The sequence below is a fragment of the Silurus meridionalis genome, chromosome 17 (genome assembly GCF_014805685.1).
Source record: "Silurus meridionalis isolate SWU-2019-XX chromosome 17, ASM1480568v1, whole genome shotgun sequence".
Taxonomy (NCBI): domain Eukaryota; kingdom Metazoa; phylum Chordata; class Actinopteri; order Siluriformes; family Siluridae; genus Silurus; species Silurus meridionalis.
Genome location: NC_060900.1, coordinates 2863101 through 2887100, shown reverse-complemented (window position 1 = coordinate 2887100; position 24000 = coordinate 2863101). Strand labels below are relative to the sequence as shown.

Below are 24000 nucleotides of genomic sequence, written 5' to 3'. Positions count from 1 at the left end.
TACTAAACACCTTTGGGATGATTTGGAATGCTGATGGCACCCCAGGCCTCCTCACCTCACTTACATCAGTACCTGATTTTACTAACACCCTTATGGTTAAATGAGCACAAATTTCCATAAAATCTAGTGGAACATCTTCCCAGAAGAGTGGATGTTCCTATAACAGGAAATGGAAACTAAATACAAAATGGGTTGTTTAAGAAGCACATACTAAAAGTAACAACAATTACAGTCAGGTGTCCATAAACTATTGTCCATATAGTGTAACTTGGAATTTTGGATTCGACTCCTATTTTTTTAAATTGCATTTAATTTCTTTAAATCTTCATCTCTGTATATAATAAACACAGATTTAATGATGATATACTTTCATCCTGAGATATTGTTACACCCCTAGTTTAAATGTATGTAAACTGTAGAAGTTCTAATGGTCGGTTTGATATTGCAAAACAAGTTGCTTAAGCTGTGATGAGGCTGTTTGGGAATCTCATTTAAGTGAGCAGCTCTCATTTAAATGAAATGAATATTCACTTTTGGTTCCGTTTTGTCTCACGCATCAACTTCTTTTCCCTTTTGCTTCACTCAGTGTCAGGAAATTAATCTTGTTAATACACGTCTCCTTTCGGCATGCTGAACACGCCACGCGAAACCCTGACATTTCAGCTTCAGTTGCCAAAACGGTTCTTCAACACTGTAAATATCGAGACCGAAAAAGAATTGGTGGGGTTTTTTTTTTTATCTCTTTTGTCATATTTTATCATCTTTATTTTGCCATCATATCATTTTGTTGAATTTCTGAAAGGGTGTGTGCTTGAGAAAAGTTCAATCTAATCGTATGTATATCATTACTGTATTCTGGTTCGGGGGAAAAAAATGAATAGGGGCGTATTACCATAGATAAATCAGTGAAGTGTCATATTTTTAGAGCACCAGTATATATTTCTTTATCATGGCCACTGCAGTCAGTGTGCACAACTTCCATCTTCAAATGAGAAACAAGTCGAGGCATGCCTGAGATGACCGCTGGTCTTATTTAAGGAACTCATTCGTAGGATATCAGTGGATTTGTCCTCTTTAAGGTGTAACCGGTCATGACATAACAGTGAATATGTAAAAATAAAATCTAATTTAAGCCTCATTACATATAGGGATTGGTTCAATAACAGTGGCTGTGGACCAAAAAGGAGCACGCTGTAGTAAAAAGTATAACTGAAAGCATTCAAATCAAAAGCAATATCAACCTTAAATCTGTTTTTAAGTCTGTTTGGTTATAATGCTGCAAGCTGGATTCTTATCAGCCTCGGTCAGGTTTGATAGAATGCGTTGCCCCGAGCACTGGCTAGACATTTACAACATGTCCCAATGCCAGTCCTCCATTTTCTTGGCTGTGTGTCATCGCAGAAACTTTTGTCCTGTCTGAGGTTTTTAGCAGGTGTTCCTCAAGGATCTCTCTCTGTCATACTATTCATTTATTTTCTCTATTTGACCTCCTGAATGACTTTAATTGTCCATTCTGGCGTAATTTTGCAGAAGTGGTTGTCCTTCTGGCAGATTTTCTCAATTGCATTCAAACCCTTTGGAGTTCCATCAACATGACCTTTAGAACATCTCCTTGACTATCTGGAAGCCCTTTCTCTAATCCAATTTATGATTTTATAATATTTAAAGAGAAATACATTAATTACTTAATAGAAAACATTGCTCTATAATTTGCATAAATTAGGCAGATTGTACTAAAGTTACTATATTGAAACTAATAGTACAATAAGAAACCATCCCACTTATTCTACAATAGAATTTAAATCCAAATGCAGCTACACTGTGAGCTCTAACGAGCGACATGAAGCTGGTCCCTTTTTTTTTCTATCATGGAAACCTCAATCCTGTTTTTTCCAGAATGGTAAAAATCAGACACTCCTACTTTCATTGAGATACATAGGCTGCCATTAACAGTGCACCGTTGTAGACTGAGGAATTGGTAACTCTGTGGTTAAGGCTCAAGGGTGTTGATCTAAAGGTTAGGCCCAAGTATCAACAAGCTGCCACTCTTGGGCCCTTAAAAAAAGCCTATAACCCTCTGTGCTCCAGGGATACTGTATTATAAATGACCAGTGCTCTGACCCCAGCTTCCAAACATTGCTGGGATATGCAAAGAAAGAATTTTGCTATGCTGTAATGTACATGTGACAAGTAACCAGCTGCCATATTGTAATTTCTTTCTAGTATTCTATTCATGTTTGGTGACTGTGACCATTCTTTATTAGAAAACTGGTAAAAACAAGATAAGATGACAAGAACTTGACGCAAAATGGTCTCTAAATCCTCTGCTATTCATAAAAAAAATTGTTTTAGGTCACTTTTAGGTCAGAAACTTATGTTTTATGTTAGCATGTTAGGGTTGGGAGTTCTACTAGTTAGTACTTGAGCATGAGGGGACTCAATGGTACCACAAGAAGTTCCATGTGACAGAAATATTATACTTTTTTTGGAAACATTTCATGAATTTAAACCTAAATTTGAAGATGGAAGTAGGTTTGAAGTGATACACTGAAACAGACAGAAGAAACTGGTGAATTTTGATTGAGATCATCACTATAATGGTTTCTGTTCCCATAATATCCTTGACATACAGGTTTTCTTTTTGTTATGTTACTCTTGCTTTTTTTTGTTAAGACCTTTTGTTTCATTCGATTTTATATATCATTTGCCAGCTCATTCATTAAAGTATGTGTGTGAAATGATCCTTCAAGGATTTTCCTGTTAGGTTATTGCCCTCATATTGAGTAGGTCGTGCATCACGCGCTCCTTCTTCAAACCCATTTTTGGTATGGTCCGTGTTTTCCTGACTGGTTCCTTCCACAGATTCCCGTCCGCAGCATGGCACGCCCGTCGCAGAATGAGACTGCATGCTTTATACTTCAGCCACAGCCTCTTGGAACTAATCCTGTCTTTATTTTGTCTTTTCCTTTTTTCTCCAATCTTGGTTTTTATTTTCGCGCACGGTTGTGTCTTCTCTGGCTGTCCTAACAACTTCAAACTAAACTCCAAACTGCGAAACAAAAAATCAATTGCAATTTCTAATTGTAATACATTTAACCGGTGGATTTTGCCTTATCGGATGGTGCTTTATTAAAGGCGTACTACAGACGCCAGGACCTGATGGAGGAGCAGGATAGCTGTAACTGGGACCTGCAACGAGAGGTGGTGCGCCAGCGCTCGATTCGCTCCCCCAAGCGCCTCCACAGCATACCTGAGGTGGCCGAGGAAGAGCAGGAAGCCGGGGCGGAGCAGAAAACGCGGAAGGAGGAAAAAGCAAGAGAGTCTGAACGGCTTTCTGTAAACACCAACATTCTGAAGCAGTTCCAGCGGCGCCGATGCTTTTCAGCAGAAGACAGAACCTTAACATGGGGCAGCCGGCAGAACACAAAAAGCCCAGACAGTGGCCTGGACTGTGGGAGCGAGGATGAGAGCTTACTGGCCCCCCGCAGTGGCTGGAACTGGCATTGCAGCAGTAGCATCCACAGTGAGGGCCCCGCAGAGCGCCGTGCACTGGCGACAGGCAGGAAGAGGACTCTTACGCGCCAGTGTGGCATGGAGGAGGACCTACTGGACGCAGCCGGTGACTTAAGGGAGTCATACCACCACTACTACCGTCCACATATCTATCACCATCTTCACCATCTCCATCGGCCTCGGCACAGGTTCCGGAGCGAGAGCAGACTGAGCGAGGTTGGAAGAAGCTATAGCAGGGACATTAGGGCTCACTCTGTGGCCAGACTCAACAGAGCTGTGGATGAACCACTGGTGTGTGTCTACAACCCCACCCCACCCCATTCCTCTTCCTCTTCCTCTTCCAGTGTCCATCTCCTTCAATCCGCATCATTCACCAACTGCTTTGCCCCTTCATTGTCAAGCAGTAAAACCATTCCTGCTCTTCCTTCTCATTTAATGGGTCCATTTCCTTGTATTTTTCTTTTCATTCTTTTTTTTCCAGATGTTCAGAGGTTTCCGAAAATTTGCGTCATGATCATTTATTGGTTGGTTCAGCTGTTTTTGTTTGTTTGTTGCTTTTTTTGGTATCATGTGGAATTCCTTAATAGAATGTGAAGTGTGTTTTTTATTTTAATTTTTTATGAACGTGTAGGTTTTTTTTATTCGCAATTACCTAAAGGCCATTTCTGAGTGTTTCTTGTTCCTATGGATTGTGAGCAGCCGCTCATATTACAGTGACAGCCAGCATGAAGATGTTCATGTAACACACAGCGCATACACAAATGCTTCTTCAGGATCCGATTTGGAAGGCAGCAACATATTAATGATGGATCAGTAGATTTCTTACTCCTTAATGGTAAGAAATCAACAGTATGATGTTTCTGAGCTATTTTTTTTCCACAAAGCCAAAGACAAATTACTGAACAAAAACCTAAATGGTCTTTAGCTAAACATCTGAGTTGAAACCCTATTCATGTCGTCCTTGAGGGTTTGTTTTGAATGTTTCTGTTCAATGTTTTTTGACGAGTTCATCCTCCTTGGTTTTTTAAATCACTAGTTGTAAATATAGAGATAAAATATTGTTTGCAAAAGCATGAGTCCTTATATATATTTATATGGGATTAGTAATGAGCACAAGGTTTGCTTCTTCACAAGCTGAATGCTTTATTGTCTACATTTGAAGACTTTAGGGAACTCTTCCTCCATGGGCCGTGCAGATCGACTGGAGCAGTCCAGCCATCGGATGAGTCATGGATGTCCACCCCCTCAACGAAGGCCCATGATGGTTCCTTCCATTGGTTAGTGAGGTCACATCCTGTGTGGGATAATCTCTGCCTCTTTCTCTTTAAGATATCCATTTTGTTGTGGCACCTTTTTCCTCGTTATGTGTTTACCAGCATGTCATTGCTGACATGGACTCTTATGAACAGCACTGCTTGATTTACTGATTTACTGTGTATCCTGTTTGACTGCACCATCTGCTCATATGTTAATCAGTTGGAACCTGGCTGTTTTACTCATATGTAGCACTTGATGGCAGATGTGGGATCGGTTTACTTCTCGCCGCTCATAATGCTAAATCCCAGCGCTCATGTGCGAGGCAAACCGATCTCACTAACATCTCCACTCCATGCTCCTTCATGATCAGACCGGTTTGTAAGAAGAGAAACCGTGGCCGTAACGCTTTGATTGGTGTTTCCTTAGAGATCACAATGGAGAATATCAGTGAAGGGAGTGAGGGGAACCACTCACCTGTCAAGGATGACGTTTACTATGGCAGTGTAGTGCGCTACAGGAAATGCCCACCACTACGCTCAGAGGAACCATATGGTACGTGCAGTGGCAAAGATAGACACAAATTAGATCAGCTGAAAGATTGAAGTTGCTTTACGTTTCATGAGTTCCTTAATAAATAGTGGAGGGGAACCCATGCTCGAAGAGCTGACAGCTTAGAATTTGTGGCCTTACGTCGTCTCTCCAAACATTTTGTTCCCCCTTTTATTTTTGTTGTTGTTAAACTCTGACGGTGGGAACAGTGTGCTGACTGTCCTCAACTTTACTGTATGCCCCTTAAGCCCAAAACAACAATTTTATTTCTGAATCCTTCTCTCCCTCCATCACTATCACTTTTCTAACAGTGGCTTGGATTTTCTACACTTGAATTCTATTCTGCATGAACAGCCTCAGGCAACATATGTGTTTCTTCACTCTTAAAAATATTTTTTAATAGGGTTCAGTAAATATTTTTCAGAGCAGCTGTCTGGGTTGGGGTTTGCAAGTGGTCCTGTAATGGATTGACGCTTCATTCAGGGTGTATTCTTGCCTTGCATCCAGTGTTTTTAGAACAAGTCTCCTTAGCATTTAAATCCTGATCTTCCATGACTAGGATTTAAATGTCCATGATGTCTGGGCAGGAAGGATGTCATACTCTCTCTCCCTTGTCAGTCACAATGACACTGGCCAGGTAGATAGCGATTTCCTCTGCTTCAATAGATTGTCTCTGGGATTTGTATGTAATCCTAGTTCCATGAAGGAACAAGACGCTTTGGGAACGCTTTCGCATTGTCCACGCTCTGAATCATGTATGTAATTTGGACAACGAAGAGACACAATGTCACTGACAGGGTGACGTCACGACCAGAAAGCTATAAAACGTGCATGCGGTGGAGCCGACGCTAGCTTCTGATAGGAGAAGAAAGCGCCGCAGGGATGCAGGGAGAGTTGCTTGGAGACTCAGCGTCTTGTTCTTTCAGAGAACTAGGGTTACATATGTAACCCTTCATCAACAACCCTTTGGGAACAAGTGTCCAATCATGCCACACTGACCAGTCTCTGTCTAGTGTAAATTGGCACAGCTAGAGTGCAGGACAGAGGAGCCAGGAGTGGCTCTAAGGTCAAGGTTATAGAACCTGATGAAGGTTAGTGGGGTGGACTAGCCCGCAGCATTGCAAACACCTAAGGGCCATCTGCAGCCTCCAGCACAATGGCCAAGTCCCACTCAGGCACTCTGGGTTGCAGCCCGGGCATCTGCCTCCGGGTGCTTCCAGACAGTTGTGCCCGCATGACGGTCGAATCCCATACTAGGCCTTACAAGGGGGTTCTCTGTACTGGAAAAAGCACAATCTTCTTGGCATTTAGTTTGTGAAGGTGCAGGGTGAGAGTACAAGACCGAACAGAAGCACCTGATATTGGTAAGCTTTGCCCCAAAAATGAAAGCTCAAGAACCTCCTGTGAGCCGGAAGGATGGATATGTGGAAGTCCTTAAGATCGATCATTACAAACCAGTCCTTGGACCTGATTTGAGACACGACCTGCTTGAGGGTGAGCTTCCCGAACCTGTGCCTCATTAGCGAGCGGTTCAAGAAGTGTAGATCTAGAATAGGACGCAACCCCCCCATTCTTCTTGTTAACCACAAAGTACCGGCTGTAGAACCCGGCCTCTCTGTCTAAAGGAGGGACCACCTTGATGGCCTCCTTCCTTAAGAGAGTGAGTACTTCTTGTTCCAGAACCAGAGCCTGCTTGGGTCCCACCAGAGTAGGACACTACTTGGCTTTTCCAGGCTGTCAGGTAGTCTCTATAGGGTAACCAGTCTCTCAAAACTGGTCTCTGGATCGCCCAGAGCAGCTGGAGCAATGCCCTGCAGCAGTTGGGGCCTCCTGAGAGGCGGCGGGTCTCCACCATCCGGTATGAGGTAGAGGAAGACACCCGCTGGAGGTCCTTGTTCTCTGAAGCCTGGTATGCCCGCAACACAGCCATTATGTGGAGGCAACCGGCAGCCTGACCCGCTGCTGCGTAAGCCTTGGCCACAAAAGCCAAAGTCGATTGCAAGGGCTTGGTGGGCAGAGCCAGGGCCAGATAACAGCTAGTGACTTTTCAATCTGGGGCATTGTCCCATAACTTCTAGTGGGGGAAGAAACCACCGAACGGCATGCTTCCGAACCCAGAAAGTGAGCACTGGACCCGACAGGTGAGGCGGGAGAAAGGGACAAGCCCATCTCTAAGCCCTCTGCCAGATCCGCTTCCAAGCACCATGAAATCTGACGCTGCCTTGCTGCAGCAGCGGGAGAGAGCCGACTGAGCATGCTCCTCTCCCAAGCAAACTACACACAAGCTGTGTGTAACTACCCCCCCTATTTGTAACTATTTGTATTCTTTTTTTCTTAATTTTCTCTCACATTGACACACACACACAGAGCGCTTCCTGATCAAACAGAAGCTTCCTGGTTGTGAGGTTACCCCCCGCCGGTGACGTCGCATCTCTCCGTTGGCCGGATTAAACACGTGATTCCGTGATTCAGAGTGTGGATAAGGCGGAAGCATTCCCAAATTGCTGTTGACGCAAATCCTGAAAGAGAAGCTGGTTTCAGGCCATTCTAAAAAGCATATGCTAACCTTCACCCTCCTGAGGGAACTTTTAGAAAAAAAAGGCGGGCCAAACATGATTTTCTTTAAAAAAACAAATAATGATTCTCATGTAGGGTCACTACAAAGAACTATGTCTTAGATTTAATTTTAAAAGGCAAGTCAGGGAGCAATAGTGTAGTACAGGTGACATTATATCCAGCATCGTATTACATAATCGTATTCCATAACTTGCATGGACTCATGGATGGTTGTTCCCATCCTGCCCAGTGTGCAAATTACTATTATATTTGATTAATAGTAAAATTATAGTTATGGATTTAGCTGCACGATTTAAATCTGTTGTGGTGTTTCTTCGCCACGCATGGTTACTATGCATGCTTTTCATTTGAACTTGTGTGCAATGTGGAATTGTTGCCATAAGTATGAAGTGATATGATATAAGAGGTGGTATCAAAATGTTTCGAAATTAGCTCTGTTTACAAGAAAGTACTTTATTTGTTAAAGTTTACACACTATCAACTTAAAAATATTCCCCTTGCACAGAAATACAGCGCTCCCAGCGTTCCAGCCGCTTCTCGAATGTGTCCTGGAAGTCTTAATTTAGTGGAATGTCAAGCACCTTCTGCGATTTGCGCTGGCTCTCCGCAATGGTGTCAAAATGGCTACCTTTGAGCTGAATCTTCATTTTCGGGAAGAGGGCAATGTGCGCAGGAGCAAAATCTGGCAACTGCCAATCAAAAAACAATGATTACGACTCATTGCAGCATCGCCGTAAAATTGCCAAATCAGTTTAAATGTGGCAAATTTGCCGTTTCACACAGAATTTAATGTTTGCTTTTTGTTTTAAGTTGCTGTCCATGATAAAATAGCAGACGTGGTAACGCCTGTGGTCAGATTAGCCCCAGTTGCTCCCCATGTACACAGAACACTGACTTATGCTCCCTGTGACTGGGCGTACAGTTTTGTGCTGCTATCTGCTGGTGTGTAACAAAACTAGCCTCGAAACTTTTTAATGCCGCCTCATAGTTCCAGTTAGTACGCAAATTTGTGCCAAACTGAATAATAAACTTTAGACACCAAACATGTTCTTCCCTGATCGACTACATTTGGGGAAAGTGTAAAATTACTTATTACTTGCATTTTATTTTTGGTTTATTTGTTTTATACTATTTTTATATTACTTTTTTAAATAGCTAATAGGTTTTTTGTTACATTTTCCTCAATCATACTGATTTATTGTGCATCAAATTGCCAAAACGCTTCCCAAAACCTTTCAGCGGCAGTCTCTGTTCTGGTTCTGAGAGTAGCAGTGGCTGTTCACTTCTCGTTTTTTAGGCGGTTACAGAGGACGAGCCAGGCGTTCACCAGACTACTTTGATGATTCGGAGATGGACAACCTGGCCAGGATTTTTGTAGCACTGTTTGACTACGACCCCCAGTCCATGTCCCCAAACCCAGACGCAGCAGTAGAGGAGCTTCCCTTTAAAGAGGGGCAGATCATAAAGGTGGGCCATGAGGCTTCTGCTGTGTGTCTGTGCTTGATGTAGATCCTTTAAAAGTTTGAGACTGGCACATGCTTTAGTTACTGTCTAGAACAGGGGTCTTTAATGTTTTTAAGGTCAAGGACCACTTAGGCAATAGAGACATGGGGCAGGGACCCCCAATACAAAACATTGCCAATGATATTAATAGAAACTAATCATATTACACTCAGTTATATTATATTGAGACAATTAGACCTAGGTTTTTATTTACTATGCATCATTTTATATATATATATATATATATATATATATATATATATATATATATATATATATATATATATATATATATTTTTTTTTTTTTTTTTTTACATTTTTAAAAGATTTATGCATCCTAACAAACATATTTTGCAATAAAAATTTTCTTTTTTCTATCAGGTGGACTATTTTCCATTTACATTAACTTCAGCTTTAATTTGAATAAAAATGAATATTTAATTTTACTGTCAGGTGGACAATTATACATTTACATGAACATCAGCTTTGATTTTTAAAGAACTGTATTGTAGTAATTATAATATTTTTAATGAAATATTAGATTTTTTTTTTAATGTTTTTACTGATTTGTGATTCAACAGACCCTAGATCTAGAACCTGCTCATGCACTAGCATTTTAAAATGCAAGCAAGTTGAGCTATCTCTGCTTTCAATTCAATTCATTTCTGTTCTGTTTATTTTTAACATTTTCTTGCTCATTTTTCTATTTTTATTGCATTCTGTTCTATTGTGTTACATTTAGTGTCCTTTTTTTGTCCCCTGTTATCTGCTTGTGGTTTAGGTGTTTGGAGACAAGGACATAGACGGGTTCTACAGAGCGGAAGTCTGTGGTCGTAGAGGTCTTATCCCCTGTAACATGATATCTGAGATTGAGACAGAGGACGGCGAGATGATGGACCAGCTTCTCCAGCAGGGCTTCCTACCCCTAAACACACCAGTCGAAAAAATCGGTACGTTTGATTTAATTCTCCTTCATTAGCTCTTCCTCTTCAATAAATATCCCTCTCCTGCTTCTTTCTAATTTGCTTAATTTTCTATCCTCAGACCCCGAATCTTACCCTTTTTTTGGTATAAAAGTTATCCAATCCTATGCTTGCTTGCACTTCTCATCCTGCTTTCCTTTTCCTCTTCCTTCCTTTTCTGTTTTCAAGTCAACTGCGATCGTTTCAAAGATGGCCGCTCGCTAAATCGCAGGTTTCGGAAATCCAAGAGAGGTTTGTTTTCCCTTTCAGGTTTTTTTTTCTGTTCATTCCTTGCTGTCCAAGATGAATCCCAATTTTGAAAGTGCCACAAAGACATTGTTCTTCCACTGCATTGCTTGTAATTTTTATTTACTACATAAAATAATTATTTAGCAATTCTTGGAAAAGTTTGCTTTATTTTCCTAACTTTTATTTGTCAGTAATTTGCATGTCATGTCTATTTTATGTTGCACTTTTTACAGATAAACACCTTATTGAGCTCTAACTGTATGTGCAAGTATATACCAGGTGGTATCCAAAGGTTTCGAGACTCATGGTGCGTTACCACATCTGCGATTTTATTATGTACAGCAAGTTAGAACAAAGAGCAAACGTGAAATTCTGCCACAGAGACGTTTGACATGACATATGGCGATGCTGCAACGATCGAGGTGTTTTAAGTGGTACGCTTAGAGCATTAGAACATCACTGGAAGATGACAAGAGATCAGGAAGGCCTTCGATGAGCTCAACCACCCAAAAATGTTTTAAATATTCTGCAACTTGTGCATAATGTTCCTCAAAGAACAATCCACATAATCTCTCTTCCACACCCACCCTGCTCGCCAAATTTGGCTCCTGCGAACCTCACCTATTCCCAAAGATGAACATCTTCAAGGCAAGGCAATGTGCAGCTTGTATAGCAGTACAGATTTACTGTCCTCTAAAAATAACTCAACATAGACCCAATATTGTCTAAATAGCTGGCAACAAAAGTGAGTACACCCTAAGTGTAACAGCTTTAAATGACCATACAAATTTGTGTCTCTTGTATTAGAGCAGTTCTCTCATAATAACAAACACTCTCTAAGGAATTCAGAGTCCTCGTGCTGTGCAGAGGTGCGGAAACTGCTTCAAAAAACAGACGCATGAGTGCTGCAGCATTGCTTTAGAGGTTGCAGAAGCAGAAGGTCCGCTTGCAACTGCAACAAATCAGTTTGCATGACCGTCGTCTCAGAAGGAAGCCTCTTCTGAAGCTGGCTCACATGAAAACCTGCAAACAGTTTGCTGAAGACAACCTGTCCAAGAGCATAAATTACTGGAATCATGTCTTGTGGTCTGATAAGACTAAGATAAACTTGTTTGGTTCAGATGGTGTCCAGCATGTGTGGCGACGCCCTGGTGAGGAGAACCAAGAAAATTGTGTCTTACCTACAGCATGGTGGCAGGATCATGGTCTGGGGCTTCATGAATGCTGCTGGTACTGGGGAGCTGTGATTCATTGAGAGAAACATGGATTTCAAAATGTACTATGACAAGAACAAAAGAAAAGAAAAGAACTGAACTGTAAAAAATGTCCTGTTCACTGAGTCGACTCTTTTCAGTGAACTATATTGTACGGAATATTGAGTTGAATCGATAGTGAATTTTATTGATACCGATAGCTAGGTTGGATCGTATTTGGCAATAATCTATTTATCAATATTTGAATAGTTGAAAAATGAATACTGAATTTAAAAACAAATATAAAACTTTATGTAAAATAGTACTGGACTTAATAAAAATAAATGTAATTTCAATGCTCTGACCTTCGTAAGGACATTTAAAGTTGGCCATTTGAAGCATGACTGTTTGGATTTAAATTAAATGGTAACTCTTTAAAGTAAGATTCTATTTGTAACATTAACTTAAGTTTACAAATGCTTTAGAAGTATTGTTTATGGTTTGTTCATTTCAACATTTATAGTACATTTTTTAAAATTACGTTATTTTCATTTTATCTGTTAACTTTAGTTAATGCACTATAAGCTAACATGAATGGGGTACAGTGCGTAGTCTGTCGTGTCAAAACAAAAAATGCGTGCCATTAGTGATCCACCTCTAGAGGCCGCTCTTATATTGTATTGTGACAGCAACCCAGAAAAACTATCAGTATGGATTTTTGCTGATAGTTCTAGCGATCAGCTATTGGTGCTGATTAATCTGCAAAACCAATGAATCAGTCAAACCTCTACTGTATAGATGTATACAGTATACTGTATTTTTTTTGTGTTCCCTCTTTCTTTGGTAATTGTTGGCAGTGATTTTATCTTTTCAGATCATTTTATTGCTTAAATGCTTTTGCAATAAATCTCTATTTTCCCATATTGATTTGTTTTTGAGCATGATTGGTGAGTCCTGTGTTAGGGCAGGTGATTAAATACCAGGATGAATAGAAACGAGTGATTTGAACGTAACCCATCGTGACAGTACTACATGTATTTGCTGTATTTACAAATATTCAAATGGATTTCATAAAATACAATGCATATTAGTGTTATCTTAATTAGGAGCTATGGTAAGAATTCGGATATTCAGATGCCAAAACAGTATACTTTTATGTCAATTTACGGAGATGAGCGAACTAGAAACCTTAATGTAGGACGTTATGCCGCGTTAACATGTTGGTCATTAGTGTTGAGTTCTCATAATAATGTGACATTCATGTTCTTACTCATTGAAGACTCGCGTCTTTTTGTATACTGTTCAAATTCCTTTTTTATCTTTATAATATCATCTTTGTTCACCCCGTTGCAGAGCGGAACAGGAGAAGTGGACGGCACCCGATGTCCACGCACCGAATGGTGGCTCTGTATGACTATGACCCCAGGGAGAGCTCGCCAAACGTAGATGTAGAGGTAACAAAAAAATATATTTTCGAGATTCACTTACCAGGATTCAAGCCTTTTCTTTTTTTAATACTGTATGCCTGAGGACTTTTGCTTTTAGATTTAATTAGACAAATCACTTATTTAACCTCTATAAATAGCTCTAAAAGAGCATTGATTTGAAGAAGACAGCACTTATACACATGGTTCAGCAGTTTGGCAATCTAAATGCTCAGCATACACTAGCGCTTGATGGATGCAACAATTTCGGGTTGTAATTCTTCTCAGTTAACTCTCTGCTTCTCGCTCTTAGAAATATCATCCACCAAATGAAATTTCATTTATTTGGACTGGAAATTAAACTTGTGTTTTAATATACACAATATAGACAAAGGTTTTTGGACACCTGTGCATAAGATTGTTTTGTATATTTTGAGCGTCCCATTCCACATTTAATCCACATATGCAGTTATAATAACCTCCACTCTTCTGGGAAGATGTTCCACTAGATTTTGGAGTGTGCTTGTGGAGATTTGTGTGAGATTCATTTAGCAACAGGGGTGTTAGCAAAATCAGGTATTGATATAAGGTAGGGTTGAGCTCTATAGCAGATCTTCCACTCCAAACCATGTAAAGCATATCTTCATGGAGATGGCTTTGTGCAGAAGGACATTGTCATGCTGGAACAGGTTTGGGTCTACTAGTTCAAGTGAGGGGGAAAATGTCTTGCTCTAGTATCCAAAGATGTTCTACACAATTGTGTGACTCCAACTTTGTGGTAACAGTCAGGGAAGATAGAGAAGGATCACATATGGCTGGAAAAGTCAGGTATCGCAATACTTTTGTCCATATCAGTTTTAGCTAATTGTATAGCATTAGGAGGATAAGGGCTTTAAATGTTATACAGAAGGCAACGATCTGTTCCCCTTTAGGAACTCAAGCTGTGTCAACAACGCTTTGGGAATGCCTCTGCGTTTCAAGTGTGTAATCAGTCCAACAGAAAAGTGTGACGTCACTGGCGGGGTGACATCACGACCAGGAAGCGATCAAAGCACATGGTGGAGACTGAGCTAGAGTCTGTTTGTTCAGGAAGCGCTCTGTGTGTGTCTGTTTTTTACTGCAGGTAAATATTAGTGAAAATGAAAAAACCAAGCGATCTTTTAGGCTGTGTGTTCCTCTTTGACCCCGCTTTATCACAGAGGGGGATACACACAGTCTATATGTAGCTTGTCTGGGAGCGGAGCATGCTCGGTCGTTCTCTAGCGCCGTCTCCACTGCATGTGCTTTTATAACTTCCTGGTCGCTTTTCTATTGGACTGATTACACACGTAGTTCAGAGCGTGGTCACGCAGAGACAGAGCAGTGTTGACGTGGCGTTTTGTTTCCTCGGGGAACCAGGGTTACATACGTAACCTAAAGTCGTTCTTGAACTTGATGTAGGGCAGTAGAGAGTGCCAAACACTCACATTATAATCCAAGTCCTGGTCCCATTATTGCGTAAAGGTTTTAAGGTTCAAACCCTTTAATACCTACCTAGTGATTCCCTCTCTTTGGCACATTGAAGGACATACATTTAATAAGGAGGTGGTAGAATTTGGACCAGAAGTTCACAAGGTCATATCCCACCACCACCAATCTGCCACTGCTGGGCCCTTGAGCAAGGCCCTTAACCCTGAACTGCTTGGTTGTCTCTCTGGATAAGGATGTCTTCCAAATGCCTTAATTGTAAATGTAAATATGTGTTTAGTACCACAAATGTTCACTGTTTCAGCTACTGATTAAATTATTTGTTATGTAGTGATATAACTTTGGCTGCAGTAAATCTTTTGCTTTTACATTTACACCCTGGAACTTCTCAATATCTTGTTTTTTATTTTAAAAATGCAATGAGTATGTAAGCATTAGATGAATAAATTGCTAAACCTGTCTTTGTGTGTGTTTCTCAGGCTGAGCTGACCTTCTGTGCTGGAGACGTGATAGCGGTGTTTGGGGAAATCGATGAAGACGGGTTTTATTATGTGAGTAAAGTTCTGTGTGATAGATTCGAGTGATTTGGTGCTGTGTGACGAGTAAAAATGTTGTCGACTTCAATCATTTAATCAGTATTAAAACTGGGAAAGTTACATATATTCAGAGTTGAGTTATGCACCTGCTTGAGTTGTATTTCTGAGCAGCCATCAATGGCAGATTATTTAATTTCTTTGCTTTCAAAGTAAATATCGGCAATTTGTATATTTGTAAATGTATTTTTGACATGGTAGAATAAATGAACAAAAGACAAGATTATCTCATATCTAACAAGATAAAAAAATAATAATTTGTTATGAGTGGCTTGTTTTGACATTTATTACAGCTCAGAAATACTATTAAACATTATGTATTAAACAACAAGTACAGCTAAATTACCCCATACACATTTTACAGATTTCATTGAAATATATCTAACTCTTCTACAATATCCAGGTTTACATAAAAGAAAATTCAATTCAATTTTTGCTCCTCTATACTGTATTTATGACATATGACGGACACTTTTATCCAGAGCAACTTACACTTATCTCATTTATACACCTGAGCAATTGAAGGTTTAGGGCCTTGTTTAAATGCTTTGCAGTGGCAGCTACTGCTTATTTTTCATTGCTCATCGTTTTTCCATTAATTGTAAAATCTTTTTTGAGATTTGTTTATCTTAATTGGGAGGCAGCAACTCAGTGGTGAAAAGGAGTTTAAGCCCCATAATCGCCAAGCTGCCATTCATGGGCCCCTGAGCAAGTCCTTTGACCCTCTGTGCTCCAGGGGCACTGTATCATGACTGACCATGCGCTCACGTGTGATAAGTATAGCACCTTTCTTTTCTTTTCTTTTTGTGTGTCGTGTCATGTGGTGTCACCTTACAGGGCGAACTTAACGGGCACAGAGGTCTGGTGCCCTCCAACTTTCTGGAAGAAGTGCCTGATGATGTTGATGTTTTCCTCACTGAGCCACAGGATCAACCAGGCAGGACCAAGAGCAAAAGGGTACACCCCGTTTCACAGCACTAGCCTTCTCTCATCCATCGCTATTTCCCTCTATCCGTGTCTCTTTTTTACCTCTCCTTTGTTTTTCACTTGGTTCTTTTCCTCCTCTATGTGTGTTTTGTGTTGTGTGATGGCAATTTTATTTATTTATTTATTTTTTATGTTTTCCCTTTTATTTATTTATATATATATTTTTTTATTCTTTTTTTTTTTATTTTGTTGTACCATTAAAGGAATGAACAAAATAGATCACGTTACAGAGATGTACCAAGTTTTTCCTTTATGTTAAAGTGTGTATAAAAGACTCATGAAAAGAGTGATTATGTGTGTATAATAAAAGATAATACAGTATTCATAAAGCATTATTGAAAATAATTGTGAAAACCATGTGATGTCACATTGTTACTGGTTCGAATTTTGGAAATGAAGGGGAGGAGGGAATTTAGGGGGACGCCCTCGAGAGTCTGTATGATATTTATGCAGGATTGTAAGAGATGCTTTATGAATATGAGTGTGTTTGAACTGAAGATCACTTTATAATAAAGGCAATAGTTTTGATGTACAAAAAGATGAAACCCATGTAGAACTGCATGCCCCTGTTTTTTTCCTTCCAAAAATGCTTGACTTCCTCCATGAATCTTTTTTATATTATGCAAAAGAGTTGAGACCAGTAAAAAAAAAAAAACGGGGGAAAAAAATAACAATAACGCATAAACATAAAACATTTGTATATGTTTCCATAGTAACTTGTCTTTTGTATATTGCTGATATTTAAGACTTCTGGGCTTGAACAAATTGTAAGTAGAAAAAGAGATATACTTTGGGAAGTGATTTTATCTATAGATTTACGACTAATGTACAGTAGATACTGTGTCCTGGTTTATGAGAGGAAAAAAAATAATAATAATGAAATGATCGCTGTTGTGCTCAGAGATTTTTCTTGTTCTTTCCTTTTTCTGACTAGCCTTCTCACATGTTCATTGTGCACACTGTTAAGATGCATTGCATCATGCCGGTGTTGTTCTTTTTTTGTTGTTGGGTTTTTTTTTTACTTTCTTTCTCTTTCCACCCGCTTGGCAAACCAGAAGAAGAGCGTTCATTTCACACCGTAACGGCTCAGTGCACCTCACGTAAGTGAGCGACTGACGATACCAAGACTAACGCTGTCCTCGTCTAATGCAGGTGACATGGGAAACCTTTCGTTTTTTAACACCATACTAATGGTTGAGTTTGAACACTCAGACAAACACACACATGGCAGTACAGACCTACAGTATATATGCAATATAGTATAATAGTAGTATATAATAGTATATATAGTATAAAGTGCTATAATCGCTATATAGTTACTCAGGCATCGATATGCCACATGATTTCACATACAAAATTGTATTTATAATATAATTGGTATTATGTTAATTGAATGGTTTGGTGAAAAACTATTCAATTAGCACAATTTTCTACTTAACCTAAATGCAGGCTATTAGTCAAAGCATCAGTTTTTTGTCTTAAATTTTTTGCGTTTGTCTTACATGTGTACTGGAGCTACTAGGTTACAAAAATGACCCTAGATATGAGCCCAGATTCTAGAATAGTGTGTATATATATATATATATATATATATATATATATATATATATATATATATATATATATATATATATAGAGGTCCACCGATTCATCGGTTTTGCCAATTAACCGGCACCGATAGTTGATTGCTGGAACTTTCAGCTATTGGTAAAAATCCATACCAATAGTTTTTCCGGGTTGCTGACATTAAACAGTACGAGACCGGCCTCTAGAGGTGAATCACTGACGACACGTGCTGTACGTTGGAGTGTCTTTTATATTTATTTTGGATGTAATTGTTTATTTGGAGTGTTTACTTTTGTTTCAGTTTGAAAGTGTCTTTTATTTTCCTCAATATTTAGTAAAATAAGTCATATATTCATATTTATTTCATTTAGCACATTTTCATGATTCAGTAGATTTTTAAATTTTGTAATTTAATTTTTTAATAGAGTTCAATACCATGGGGTGTTTTTTTAAATCCATTATCCATTTTAAGAAATATCGGGATATTAATCGTTATCGGAAGTGCAGTCCAACTCAGCTATCAGTACCGGTAAAATCAGTCGACCTCTAATTATAGTATAGTATATTGTATATTATATTACACTGTGGTCCACAGCCAACAGATTTAATTGAAATGGAATTTGGATTGTCCAGTCTGGAAAGCCATAATGGAAAAAATTCAATTCTAGATGAGGAAGAAACTGAAAGGAAACTCATCTTCTTCTCGGCAGTCAGATTATTAATCCTTACAGAATATGAATGTAGGAAATTTCATGCTATGTGTGTTGAAAGGATGTTGAGTATGTCGCAGTTGATCAGCTCCAATTGGGAAGTGTAAATTGTGTAAATGAAAACTTTCTTCACATAAGCCAGTAGTAGGTCAGAGCTCTGTGCTTGTAAATCTGATGGTTGTGAAGTTGGACCCTATCACTACCAGACAGTCCCTTTAAATTATACATTAAAACGCATTAAATGTTCACATTACCTCATTCACAGGTCAAGCACTTTGTTTGAGGTTACACAGGCCTTATTTAAACATCTTTAACCGGTACTTCTAACCACACTTTTCTTACCTCAAATTTATCGACTCCTTAGCTGTGATTGGATAAACAGAAAGCAGTGAATTTGTCTGCTCAAACACTATAAGAAAGTGAAACCCCCGAGTTCTGCATTAGACGGGCAGAGCTGGTATCTTCAGTTGGTTCTCTGGGTGTTTGTACATGACAGTGTCCGTCTCATTGACTCCTGCTGTAACAAATGACTCAAGCTACATGGGCGCTGTTGCACAGCAGAGGTCCGAGTTTGAGCTCCCTTTTCCCCCTCCCTCCCTCCCTCGTAGCGTGGTACGCCCCTCTCCCCGCCGACCGTAGCAACAGACCCTCCCTTCCCATCAAGAGGCTGTGCGCCAGACACGACCGCACTTATCTAAAAACGAAATGCAAAATGGCATTGGGACATTTTTAAAGCGTCGACTGGGGTGCAGCTTCTCTCGAAGGAACGGCAAACAAACACCAATAAAACGTCATTTCTTTCCCTTTTAGAGAGTAGATTTCCACCACCAGCATTAGTTTGTCATCTGTATCATTTCTGATTTATTTATTTCTTGATTTTGTCATTTCAGTAGTTTGTTAGTCGCTTAAGATCTTGACATTTGTAAATGAAGTGTGTGTTTAAAGCAGGTTTGATTTGGCTTCAGGTCCCATGGCGCAGTTACCATGCTGAAAGGTGATAGATTACATCCGAGACTGGTAAATTATAAACTCGTCTTTTTCTCTTTATCACCATTAATTTGATCATAAAAATAATACAAATAAATATATATATAGATATGAACATTTCACATCTCACAAATTCCCCTGAAGGTCTGATATCGTAAATAATTGTGAAATATTAATCCTGGCCTTCATTACAGCAAAGTTATATTTAGAAAGGAGTGAGTTTGGGACATGCATCATTTAGTTGTTGTTTTACTCCGTGTGTAGAAAACAACTACATCTATGTAGTAATCATAGATATTCATATTAGACTGCTATAGCGTAAAATACGTATTGTTTACTGTTTTATCGCACTGCTTCTTCTGTAACTTATCGTAATACATCAGTCTTTTCAATTGAACTGCATTGGTAGATTTGAAAATGCATTATTTTTCCTACCAGTTCAACTGATCAACAGATTTACAGGCTAAGACCAGTCACTTTTACCAATTTTAAAAAAGAAAATGTATGTTTTTTACATGTAGATGATGTTGCTGTGAAACATCCCAGATTATTTTCTCCAGGTTTCTCTGTGTATAATATGTATATCTATGATCCCAATCTACACTGTACTACTTTAAGACAAACAAGAAAACTGTGTATATTATGATTATGAATAGGATGATGATGATAATGATGATAATGATTATTATTATTATAGATGCCAAAATATTCAAAGCATCTTTTTATGCATTTTTTTAATCTCTCTCGAATGTAGCAATTCCATCGTAAATTTTTAAATTTTTTTTATGAAGAGGAGAGGAAGGGAACACTTTTACATCTATTCGGAACACATACATAGAGTGAAGCCATATACACAGTTGATATTTGGCATGACTTTGTCGCTGCGTACTGTACGGTGGCCCTCTTGGGACAGAAAGGACTTGGTGGAGATGGAGGGTTGGATATGCAGAGAGAAAAAATGGCTTTTTTTTCCTCCTGAACTTTCGCTTACGGGTCTCCCATTAGGTTCCTGTGGAAAAAGCAGGGGGCTCACTGAGACGAATCGCCACCTCCATGGTGCGCCCCCACCAGGGCTCTGACCCCACCTCCCAGGGGCCAGAGAGACCCTCCGTGCGACGGCCCAAAGCCAAGCCTAAGAAACAAGGATTGCTCTCCAGAGGAAAGAACGTGTTGAAAAGACTCAGTGCTGTAAAATAGTTGGAGACACTTTTCCATTGGATCTGGATGGAGGTGGGAAAGGGAAGGGTGGGAACTAGGATTTTCATGACTACTTGTTAAACTAGTCAAGTTTTTAATACTTTTAAATGAACCTAGGACCCCCTTCCCCAATTATATTGACCATGTGACACAATTTTTGGTCTTGGGTAGTAGGTCTTATTGTCTAACTGCTTATGCCTCAAAACTTTACCTCTTAATAGCTCTTATTCCTTTTGAGTTTTCTGTCCAGAATATTATGAAATGTGCATTTTTTTCCACATAAAATAAATCAAAAAACACCATTCTTATGGCCTCGACCAGACTGGTCACATGGTGGCAGAAGCATAGTGAATTTTAAGTCACTTGCCCACTTGCCCTCATTCAACTTTTTCAATCCAGTCAACAAATTTCAGCTGTACATGGTGAGACCGGATGCTGCGAGGAGAGACGGGTATGAAAACACGACCACAGTTGCTTTCTTGGCACTCCAAAGTTTTGTAGGGTTTGACTTTGCAGTTGCTTGAGTGGTCATTGGGTTATCACCAAATTCTTCGAATGTTCGTTGCTCTACATATTTTGATAATAATCGATACAGACATAGTAAAATGTCATGCCGTGCTGAAATGTTTCCTTTTAGGCAGCTGGAATTAAAGTAAACTCATTGGCTTTAATGCCTCTGTATTTACACTGCTATTTATATTCCTGGAAACTTCTAGAAAGTCTGGTAGTGTTCAGGAAAATGTTCTGGAATGTTTTGGACAATAGCGTATTTTTAAAATGCATTTTCCAGAGCTTTTCCAGACTTTTAGAAATTCCTTGAACTTACCAGTGTTGCTATTTTAAACTTATAATGGGCAAATTTGCATCTCTTTCTTCACAAACTAAGTAAAAAACAGCATATTTTAAATATGTGCCTATTTATTTTTGACTCTTTGTTAATAAAAAAAAAAAATGCATTGTCCCCTATTCTACTCCCCCTGAACCCCCGCAAGTTTCGAAAATCCGCAAGTTTTGGAGGGGGTTGACTGTATTAATATTTGGGGGACGCCTTCATCCAGAGCAACTTACAATTATCTTATTTATAGAACTGAGCAGTTGGGGGCCTTGCTCAAGGGCCCAGCAGTGGCAGCTTGGTGGTGTTGGGATTTGAACTCATAACCATCTGATCAGTCACCAGTGTCGTGGAGACAAGAGCAAGGTTTTTCTATATTTTTGCAGCATAAGCAATTAGCAAACATGAAGTACTCCCCAGGAGCAAAAAATGTTGCCTAATGTTATTTATCACCTAACGAATATTATCGTGTGAAATCTATCAGTAGATTATTCATAGTATAGTATATTAATTAATACTAGGAGTATTTTTAGGGTTAAAGTGGTCTCTTGGTTGAAATGACCTCCTATCCATCTAAAGTAAGAACCTGTCCAAGATATGTCTGGTATCCAAAGTTAGCTTGTTGCATCAGGGCTAGTATAGCTATGAACACTTACAGTTTCCAATTTAGGATCATGTGTAAATATTTTTTTTACACTTCAGAGCGCATTGTTCAACCAATAGCATTGTGAATAGATTTTCATTTGAGCAATATTTTGAGGGAATGTTTACTCCTTTAACGTCATGATGCTAAACTGTTAGCTTAAAAGTCTCCTTTATTATTACATTAGCATTCGCCTTGTAACGCTGGAGACAAATAAATTGAATCGTCCTTTGGCTGAAATGTGGGAAAAGATCGAATTCTAGCTGAAATATCACTAAAACTCGTATCTACCGACAGCAGGCTAACACCTAGTATACTGGGTTAACTACCATCAAGTCATTTTAGATCTAAAATATCAGACTAAACAAGTACTTCTACTCATTTCGTGTCACATTGTACTGCTGACTGCCCAAAGTTTTATTAGAAAGACAGATACGGCCACTTAAATTAAAAATTAGCACAAACTAAAACAAGTGTAGCACAAATTATAGTTGTTTTTTTGTCAAATTATAATATAGAGTATATATAGATTTGTATATTTATGAATATTTATGGATTTACAGATAGTATATATGAAACTGCATCAATGCACCCCGCCACTTTTGACTAGTTTCCCAATTTTGGTTGGTCATGAAACTCCTACACTCAGCCTCCTTATAGATGCCTTATAAACTGTGCACAATGGTTTGTGTTGCGTCAGACAGACAGGTGGGACTTGTGAAGTTTTTACGTTCGTATTGTCTTGTCAACAAAAATGTCTTTTTGTTTTTAATATTCAAATTATTCATATTTATTTATTTACATCTTAATTATTAAAGTATGCATCCTTTTTTTCAGCTAACAATTAGCGTCATGAATGTAAGGTGATGAGAACGCTGGCATGGTCTTTGAGCTGATACTGTACTGTATTTTCTCAACAACAAATATATATATTTTTCTTTTTCTCTTCATCTTTCCATTTGCACATTCTCTCTAATGCAGACATAAGTTTGGACTGAGACTGCCAAAAAATTATATTAATAATAATAATAATATAAAAAAAAAAAAAAGGAATGTACAAAAACATTCTGTATATCTTGTACAATTGTCGGCCAAATACTAGACATTTTATGTCATCAGAATAATTGTATATACACATATATAAATAAATATATATACACACACACAAACATATATATAAATATATCCTTTTTTTTCTTTTTTTATTCAAGTCAGGAGATCATATGTTGTCGAGCATTGCTTCTACATGTCGTCCGAGTGACTTGCTGCTCTTTTTGTACCTCGTCCATTTGTACATTCTTTTTAAATGTTTATACTTGCTTTTCAGACTGCCTTTTTTGTACATTCGACTTTATATTCTTGACAGTGCAAGCTTTTTTCCCTCATGGTGTCTTCAAAACCATAACCTTTCAAGGTCTGCAACTGTGTGCTAGCATTAAGGTGAAGAAAACAAACACGTGGAAAAAACGAGCCTATGTTGACGGATATCTAACATCGTGTGGGTGTGCATGTGCAAAAGAAAAATGTTTTTTGTTTTTGTTTTTTTTTTAATTGAAATAAATTTGATATTTTGTACAAATTGATGGCTTGGTGCTGATTTATCTTTGAGAGCAAAACTTATCCTTGGCGCTTCGTTGTTATTTTTATGCTAAGTTTTAGTGTTTAAAATTCTATTTATTTTCCAAGGGTTTTGTTATCTGTCAGATTTTTATTGTGTTTAGTTTGAGGAATATTATTCCAGTCATAAAGCTATATTTGTGTCTGATCTTTAGAGGATAACGAATAAACAGT

At 38.8% G+C, this 24000-nt stretch overlaps 1 protein-coding gene across 10 annotated transcripts in view; it reads left to right on the top strand.

Annotated features, from left to right (window-relative positions):
- The window catches only part of rimbp2b (RIMS binding protein 2b), a 53089-nt gene extending 29301 nt beyond the window's left edge, over positions 1 to 23788 (top strand). For 2 of the 10 annotated variants that reach the window (XM_046871367.1, XM_046871365.1), the window contains exons 13-23: positions 3136 to 3804; positions 4676 to 4790; positions 5197 to 5322; positions 9194 to 9363; positions 10181 to 10349; positions 10551 to 10613; positions 13157 to 13257; positions 15174 to 15245; positions 16125 to 16244; positions 17330 to 17374; positions 19516 to 23788. In XM_046871367.1, the coding sequence (XP_046727323.1) occupies positions 3136 to 3804; positions 4676 to 4790; positions 5197 to 5322; positions 9194 to 9363; positions 10181 to 10349; positions 10551 to 10613; positions 13157 to 13257; positions 15174 to 15245; positions 16125 to 16244; positions 17330 to 17356 (1632 nt within the window). In that variant the 3' untranslated portion in view covers positions 17357 to 17374; positions 19516 to 23788. Of the gene's footprint in view, positions 1 to 3135; positions 3805 to 4675; positions 4791 to 5196; positions 5323 to 9193; positions 9364 to 10180; positions 10350 to 10550; positions 10614 to 13156; positions 13258 to 15173; positions 15246 to 16124; positions 17829 to 19515 lie in introns of those variants that run through there. The other 8 variants (XM_046871373.1, XM_046871372.1, XR_006928304.1 and 5 more) reach the window with 7 other exon arrangements.
- The last annotated feature ends 212 nt before the right edge of the window (positions 23789 to 24000 follow it).